The 9,217-nt window shown below is 43.3% G+C and overlaps 1 protein-coding gene across 1 annotated transcript; it reads left to right on the forward strand.

Annotated features, from left to right (window-relative positions):
• Positions 1-1,991: 1,991 nt before the first annotated feature.
• Positions 1,992-5,886, forward strand: RPL37 (ribosomal protein L37). The gene is made up of 4 exons (XM_079995175.1): positions 1,992-2,139; positions 4,023-4,158; positions 4,834-4,918; positions 5,781-5,886. The coding sequence occupies exons 1-4, from the start codon at positions 2,137-2,139 to the stop codon at positions 5,848-5,850; spliced, it is 294 nt and encodes a 97-aa protein (XP_079851301.1). The 5' UTR covers positions 1,992-2,136; the 3' UTR covers positions 5,851-5,886.
• Positions 5,887-9,217: the final 3,331 nt, after the last annotated feature.

A 9,217-nucleotide genomic window follows, 5' to 3' on the forward strand; every position in this document is an offset into this window, starting at 1 on the left:
TTGGCAATCTAAGGCAAGCAGCGAAACCAAGAATTTTATCAATCCCTGATGAGCGTCATACATGACTGTGCTTGATTCGGTGGGGCTCAGCCCTGCTGGCCTCTGCCTGCCTCCAGGATTCCTAACACTGATGTGGAGTTCCCCATTTCACCCACTGAACATGCAGGCAGGCCTAAGTGCCACTAGGTGGATTCTTGCCTGCAGCAGCCACCCAAGCCTCACTGTTGGGGTTCAGCATCCACAGAATTCAAAGCTGGCCCTGCCACCATTTCATGAGGGCATTGGGCCCAATTGTTGCACCAGTTTCAGGCTGTTTTGGGGGAGGGACATTGCTCAGCGAGAGAGCCTCTGCTTTAAGTACAAAAGGTCCTGGGCTCAATCCCTGGCATTTCAAGGTAGGGCTGAGAGAGACATGCCTGAAACCCCAAATGGGCTGCTGCAAGTCAGTGTAGATAATACTGAACTAGATCAGGGGTCAGCAAACATTTTCAGCAGGGGGGGGGCGGTCTACTGACTCTCAGACCTTGTGGGGGGGGGGGCTGGACTATATTTTTTTTAAGGGGGGGAGGGTGAAATGAAGGAATTCCTATGCCCCACAAATAACCCAGAGATGCATTTTAAATAAAAGCACACATTCTACTCAAGTAAAAACACCAGGCAGACCCCAAAATAACCCAAAGTTGGATTTTAAATAAAAGGACACATTCTACTCATGTAAAAACACGTTAATTCCCGGACTGTCCACACGCTGGATTTAGAAGGCGATTGGGCCGGATCCTGCCCCCGGGCCTTAGTTTGCCTACTCATAAACTAGATCATGGGTAGGCAAACTAAGGCCCGGGGACCGGATCTGGCCCAATTGCCTTCTAAATCCGGCCCGCGGATGGTCCAGGAATCTACATGAGTAGAATGTGTCCTTTTATTTAAAATGCATCTCTGGGTTATTTGTGCGGCATAGGAATTCGTTCATTATTTCCCCCCCCCCCCAAAAAAATATAGTCCAGCCCCCCACAAGGTCTGAGGGACAGTGGACCGGCCCCCTGCTGAAAAAGTTTGCTGACCCCTGAACTAGATAGCTCACTGGTCTGAATCTGCTCCTATAAGTGGGGCAGTGATTTGCCTTCACCTTCCTGTCGGTGTATGTTCTGCCCCAGGAAGCACACTAGGCCTCTGATGATACTGCCTTCTAAATGCTTTTTATATACCATATATATATATGCAGACTAAAACTTTAGGCAATGTAATAAGAGAAGAGGTTGTAGCAATGCATTAGAATTGGGATGTTGGGAAAGCAAGCTCCTATTTTCATCTATGAAATTAGATACTGCACAACTGAAGTTGAGCCAACAAAAAAGAATTCACTTTTCAACTCTCAGGATTATGTTCCAAATGGAGGTTTACAGTGCAGCCCTATGTATGTTCACAGAAGTCCCACTGTATTAAATGGGCCTATTCCCGAGTACTGTCGCGAGCTTTTGTTTAAATTGTTCTGTAATGTAACAGCAAAACCGGCATTTGCTAGAATCGGGATCTGTGGGTAAGCCTTACTGGAAACAGCACAGAGTAAACACGCACAGGGTTGTGCAGCAAGGCGTTCCGTGCAAGAGTTTTGCAGGTGGTCCATTTATTTCATAAAATTTATACACTGCTGGGCGGGGTGAGAGAGAAAAACCACACATCTCAAAACAGCTAAGACCAAACAATAAAATCAAGAAAAAATTACAGTTGTTTAAAAACGTACAAGCAAGTTATCGAATACTGTGACCCACTAAAATTCACCGTTTGCTTTTAGATCCCCTCCAAAAAAAAGAAAAAGGAATTTGCAACTCTATGTCCGCTGCCGCCTCCAGGGGTTGTAGCATCGTTATACTATTATTTGTAATTTACTATTTGCAAGGGAGGCTGCGTAGCGCATAGAGAACGCTGAGACTCGGGCCCACCCCCACTGACGTCACTTCCCCCGCCGGTCCGGAGCCCTTTCCTCGTGTCACCCTTTTCCCCTTCCGCTCCCCCTCCGCATGCCTATTCAAGGGAGCCTATTAAGCGGTTGCGCTTCCTTCGCCGGAAGCCGCGGCGAGGATATTGTGGAAGTCGGGGGCGGAGCTAGCTCTCTTTGGTTGTGGCGGCTGAAGGAAGATGGTGAGTGCGGGATTGGGGCGGCGGGGAATCCTTTGCCATCCGTCGCCGTTTAGGGCCCTGCGGCCGGGGCCGCGTAGGGAAGCGTTTCCCCGGAGACTGCTAAAGACGGAAAGCCGTGTATTTTTGGCCCCGTTCCTCAGGCGTTGCGGCCGCTCAGCCGCGGGAGCCTCGAGTCCCATAGCGCGAAGAGAGCGCGGGGAGCTGCTACGAGGAGGCCCGCTTGGGCCTACCAGCGCGCTCCGTCTGTCTCGGCAGCGCCACGGGTTGGTTGCGCGGAGGTTAGAGGGGGAGCCGTGCAGAGGCCCGGGCCTGGCTCGGGTCACCTCCCAGCTCGAGCCACGACCCGTAGTCTTGTTTCTAGCGTTGCTTTAAGGCGAGGAATGGGAGTGTCTAAACGTGTGGCTGCAAAGTTGATGGGTTGCAAGTATACTAGCGTGTTAGGCTAGCATGTGTTTGCTCTGATTTCTGGAGTGAAAGATGCTACTGGACTGAGAAGGATGCAGAATGCTCGGGTTTCTTAATAAATAAAATCACCTTAAAGTACTGTAGAAAAATGAAAGCTCTTGGTTCTTTTAATATATATCGCATACATCATGTTGGATAGCTTATGTGTGCGAGTGTACACATGGTTCCCCTAATACTGATGCTTTGGCCAGTTGGTATTAAAATGCCTAAGGGTGTCTCAGTGAACTTTGTGAATGTTCGAAAATGCTTTACAGCCAGATCCTACCCATGCATACTCAGATTAAAACCTCAGTTTCAATGGGACAGAGGCCTCAGGGATCGCATCACTATAATATTTTATTGGGTTTTGTTGGTATACCAACTGAATCGAACACAACCATAGCAATGGAAAGGTGAACTAAAAAACAAAAAGGTTGGCAAAAGGGTAAGGGGCTTTGGGCACCTTCTGAGGGAGGCTTGCACCCCTCGTTCTTAGAGGGATTTGAAATTCATTTAAAATCTGAAATGCGTTGTCATTTTGAGTGAAAAGCATGCCTTTCATTTAATAATACAGTGGTGCCTCGCAAGACGAAAAACCCGCTAGACGAAAGGGTTTTCCGTTTTGGAGGTGCTTCGCAAGACGAATTTCCCTATGGGCTTGCTTTGCAAGACGAAAATGTCTTGCGAGTTTTTCCGACTCCCCCCCCCCCTTTTTCTAAGCCGCTTATCCGCTAAGCCGCTAATGGGCTTGCTTTGCAAGACGAAAAAACCGCTAGACGAAGAGACTCGCGGAACGGATTCTTTCCGTCTTGCGAGGCACCACTGTAAGGTGGTGCTGGAAAAGAGCACAGAAAATTGACAGTGCCTGTAAACCCACCATAAATTTTCTGTAGTTTTTGTCATTCAGTGGAAATGAGAGATTTGTGATTTCATTTTAGAAATGTTTCACGTCCTTTGTATGGTTAAGCCTTCACCAATCTGGTGTCCTCCTAATTTGTTGGACTGCAACTCCTATTTCCTCCAGTCATGACAGCTGTGTTGTGCTGGTATGGGATGATGAGCATGTATATAGTACATTTCAAGGAAACATTCAAAAAGATCCTAGTAATCCCAACAGTGGGCCAGCATTGTTTCTGTCTTGCTGGGGCAAAGACTGAGGGAGAATTGCTTTTCTGAAACCACAAAGTGAATGGCATAGCAGAGATGGGAGCTGAATATCTTGTAGTTCATACTCTTCATATGCTGTACCAACCCAATAACTTTTGTCCTTATACTATGTATGCAAAGTACACTTGGTTTTTTTCTATAAAACACTTGTTGCTCGTTAATGCTTTATCAAAGTGTAGGATTAAGAATGTTCTACATCTGTTTATTCTAATAATGTAACACTGCATATTATTATAATAGCATTTGCATAAACATTTCCATTTATGTTTTAGACGAAAGGAACATCCTCCTTTGGAAAGCGTCGCAATAAGACGCACACTTTGTGCCGTCGATGTGGGTCCAAGGCCTATCATCTCCAGAAGTCCACCTGTGGAAAATGTGGATATCCTGCTAAGCGCAAGAGAAAGTGTAAGTGCAGAACTTCCCAAATGCAGGAACATATCTGACTTTCACATGACTGGTTCTGTGATACCTTGCTGCTTTGAGTTCCATGGTGTTGCACTATATAAATGCAAATACATAGTTTATTGTGAAAATATTTTGCCTGAGAAAAACAGTGTAGCCAGTTTAATATAACTTTGGATTTAATGACTTGTAGCTATAGGCAATCAGAGGTTTCATGCAGGCAAGTGACTGGGCTGAGGAAGGAGTAACAGGTTGTGCTATCCTTTTTCTGCTTTGATAGAAATTCAGTGTAGAAATTCAGGCTACTAGCTTGAGCACACTAGTAAAAATGGGCAGGCTAATTACCTGTGTGTGTGTTTCACAGTTTTAACATGTGGAGAACAAAGTTTTCACATTTTCTGAGATTGCTATTCATATTTTCCACCCTTGGCCATTTCAAAGAGAGGCAGCATGGGTAGAGTGGTTAAAGTGTAGGGACTAGTATTGAAGTCAACAAGGTTTGAATCCTTACTCAAGCCATGTGTTTCACTGGCTGACATCGGGCCAATCACTCTCTGTGCCTTATCTGTGAGCATAAAAATGGGCAGTAGAACCCGTGGAGGAAAGCTGATACGCAGATCAAATAAACTTGCTTCTTGATTGTAATGCATCACATAATCTCCTTTTTTTGTATTCTAGATAACTGGAGTGCTAAGGCCAAGAGGCGCAATACTACCGGAACTGGCCGTATGAGGCATCTGAAAAAGGTCTACCGCAGATTCAGGTACAGTAGAGTATCCTTGCTATTACAGATAACATGTTCTGGAATGCAATGTGGGTTATTTAATGCAAGATCCATATGAATATATGCTGTAAGCTACCATGGTGGGTTTTCTTTTTAATGGGCAGGGTATAAATATTAATAAATTAGAAGTAATGAGTTCTAGCTAACTAGATTAATGTGCCTGTTAGTCATGTCCATTACAACAGTAATTGGTAATAAAGCAATTATAACTCTTAAATGAGATTAAGCGTCACTGAACTCAGTGAGACTTTCTCCTTAGTAAACTTGTGTAAGATTGCACTGTAAATAGTCTTAACCTGGCAGTGTATTCTAAACAAATAGCAGCCCCAATGGCTGATATATTTCCAGCAGTGCATCTTGAAGTCCATTATACTGTTGAAAACACTACCAGGGTTTTTTAATCTTACTGCTTTAACCCCCATCCCCTAACACACACACACACATACATACACATGCAATGTATATACTTGAAACTGAGGATTAAAGTTCACTCATCTGACAAAGCTGATGCTAGTCCATGAAGATTTATGACATAATAAATTGGTTAGTCTTTAAGACAGGTTTGTGTTGCAACAAACACAGCTACCCCCTGGTGTGTGTGTGTGTGGAAACATTAAAGGGCACTTTAAAATGTTCAGCATTTTGAGAAGTGTTTATTCATTTTAGCAGCTTATCTATGATGCCTACAAAAAACAAAAGTCTGAACATCTGAGTTCATAAGTGATTTCATTTTTTAACTGAGATAAGCTGTTTAAAAAGAACACTAAAATCAGTTAAATGGAAATGTTCGCTCTAGAACACTTGTAGTAATCACTAACTCCACTTCGTCTTGTATACACAGGAATGGATTCCGTGAAGGAACAGCGCCAAAGCCCAAGAGAGCTGCTGTTGCAGCATCCAGCTCATCTTAAGGACTCAAATGTGTTTTTAAAATAAATGGCCTAAACTGCTAAGAACGCTTGTCATCTTTACATGTTCCTCAGTATCTCCTCTTCCACATTGAGACCTTTGTTCAAGCTTGGTTGTTCAGATAGTTCCTGATGGAAAGTAATCTGAAATTTGATGAGATAAATATATAAAATCTCATGTTCAAATATACAACCCCCCCAAAAAACAACAATAACACACACCCAAAACCTTAGTACTGGTTGTATGAAGCTTCATTTTGGTGGTATGGTACAGTTGGATATGTTGAAGATGTGTCATGAGAAAGCTTCCAGAAATTTATAACTTAAAGAATACGTTTTATTGGAGCGTCCACAACTAGCTTTGTATATTCACATATAGAAGATGGTAATTTAGGCTGTAATCCTTAAAGTGCTTGGTATAATTCTCCACCTGCTCCAAAGCAGTCCCAGTGCTGCACCAAAATGAAATTGTTCCAGGAATGTTCTGAAGTGCAATACTGCATAAAGAAGATCACAACTGTACTTTAATGTGGTTAGCAATGGTAAACAAAAACTCAAACTGCATAGAAAAAAATGCACCTTTTCCCGATGCCAAATATTTACTAAGGTTCTTGTTTCCTTGAGCGCTTGTTTTATCACTTTGCTTTGTTGGTCTTTACAACAAGCATTGCTTTATTGTTGCAAAGGGGAAAGACTTGATTTGACAAACATCTCAGCATTTTGGGCTTACCTTCAACATAGCCATGTCAGGTTTCATTTTACTTAGGACTTTCAAATAATGGGATTATATCCACCGGGGTCTTGCCCGAGGTTTGAAATTGGCACATCAAGTGGGGGCTTTCACATCTGAAATTTATTGAAACATTCCTCTGCAAGTTCACTAGTAAAACGATACTAGGAACAGCTTCATTTTGGTTTAATAGAGGTGGAGCTGCCTTTGTAGTCTTGACCTAAACCATCATACATTTTAGCCTGTACAAGTATTTATTACAATTCAAATGTCGAATTTGTCAGAGGGCATGTGCCCTTTATTATACTGCCGAGTTGCCAGTATATAGTGAATTAAAATAAGGCATGTTATGAGATGTTCAGTGTTGGGTATCCTTGACGTAGCAGCGTAGACCCTTTGAAATCAAAATACTTGAGTGTCAGAGATTCTACTACAAGTATGACTAACATTGGATATCACCTACTGTATTTGCATTTAATATACTGCCAAAGTTGTCCATTGTAAGGGGAAAGGTCCAATAAAGTAAGGATTGTGCTATATATGATAGTATTACATGGCCAAAGTTTTGGGCCACATGGGCAAATTTGGAATTTTGAGAGCGCCGTGAGCATTGACTTCTTTGCTTTCTCCACATTGGTCTCCAACACACACAAACCCAAGATAGAAGAACATAGCATTGGGCAAAAAAATTAGGTTTACAAGGCAGGTTGCTCTGAGTATTAACTGCTGTAGTTAATACTAAGCACTAACATGAAATACTATATTCTCTATAATGTACAGAACCAGATTTTTGATAGCTTCAAGAAAAAGCTTTTTAAAGATTTCAGCATAACTGGGACTTTGCACATTCAACAACTCTGGACTACAGAGCTTAAAAGCAACACTTAAGAAAAGTAGCAAAATGCATATTTCTCAGTAATTATGGATTACCTTCTAGATCATTTGTTGGTATAAGATCTGACAGTGTCTGGTCATTGGGCACAGTGAAGTAGGGCCTTGGTGAGATATGCTCTGTAAAGTATGCCATCCGGTATCAAATTCTGCCATAGCTCAAAGGGGGTCCGTCTCTGGTTCTAGTCCGAAAGCCTGCAAAGCTGCTGCTAGTCGGTGCATGCAGTACTGATCTCTAGCAACCAATGGTCTGATTGATGCTCCAGTTAATGCTTAGGCATGTAAAAGATGGGTTTGAGCATACCTAATTGGGAGGAGAGACCACAGTTCAGCAGCAAATGCATTTTTTTCAGTGGAGTTGTAAATCAGATGCAGAAGGTCCCCATCCAGCAGCCATTTTGGCAGACAATCTCCCACCACCTGCATGCAGGTCAATGGAGGTGTGTGCACTTGTTCTTGGGATACTCCCAGTATTTTGTGATTCACTATGTGCCCTCCCCACCATGTACCACTGCAGCAGTTATTTTGTCCCACACCGCAGAAACTGGTCATGTCCACATTTTAAGAAATTCTAGCTGTATCCACAAACCACAAGGCTGTAGTTCCAAAGGCTCCCTTGCACCTTTACGAAAGAGCACTGCTGCCAGAACTGGAGAAAATACTTCATTTGTGTTGCTGATTACATGAGTTGAATTTGATGAGGTGGCTGCTATTTTGTTATAGGCATAGGTGAATCGTAGCCAGTGATTTGCAATAATGCAAACAAAGCCAGACCCAATAGCAGGTACTCATTTGATTGTTCTTTCCAGAGAATGTTATCTCTTTGTTTAATGCTGCAATCCTATGCATGCACACTTAAAACATATACCTTTTAATACAGGGCAACATATTTTTGAGTAACCTTGGAGGGAATCCAGCCTCTCTCTGTGTGAAATAGTGGGTGTGTTTTTATAACGGAAGAGAAGGAGAACTGTGAGTCAGCCTTTCTTCTGCCTATTGCACCTCCCTTGATCTGGCCCTTGGCCAGGTTCATTTCTGAAGAGAGAATCTCTTCTCTGTGTGTCTGTGTTTGAGCTATTCTGGAATACATTTAGTAACTCTTAAAAACTGATTACTGCCATGTATTTTAATCTTAGCGTGGCCTGCAAAAATTAGACAGGTAAATATCTTCCTATCTGCCAGGAAATGTTTGAATATGTTTGAACCAGTGGTCAGCATCACCAGTCTAAAAAGGATAACAAGGAGGGATCCAGTCTAACATCTCTTGGGAGGGAATTCCACAATACTGGAGCAGACACTACTAACCATGCCTCCGGCTCACCTCACTCGACTGGGGGCAGAGCACGTCCAGAATGGTTAGGAGTCAGTGGGCAGCCTTATTCACCATGAATCTGCCTAATCCACTTTGAAAGCCATGCAAGGTGGTGGCAGTCAACCCACCCATGAGGGAAGGTAAGAGAACTGCCTTGGGCAGCAGGATTCACTGGGGCAGCAGATTCAGTCTCCAAGGAATGCAGATCTTAGTCCTGATGTAGATCTTCACTCCCCACTTCTTCCCTGGCACAGGGTGGGAGAGGGACACTTTTGTGGTTTGACTCAGGTGCCAAGATGTCTTGGGCCAGCCCTGCCATCACTATATTCTGTGGGAGCGAGTCCCATAGGGCAACGTGCTGCACGAAGGAGTGGATTTATTACGGTCTTTTAGTTGTGCATGTGCTGAAGCAGACTATATATATATGCACACACATA

This window comes from Podarcis cretensis, assembly GCF_951804945.1.
Source record: "Podarcis cretensis genome assembly, chromosome: 11".
NCBI lineage: Eukaryota > Metazoa > Chordata > Lepidosauria > Squamata > Lacertidae > Podarcis > Podarcis cretensis.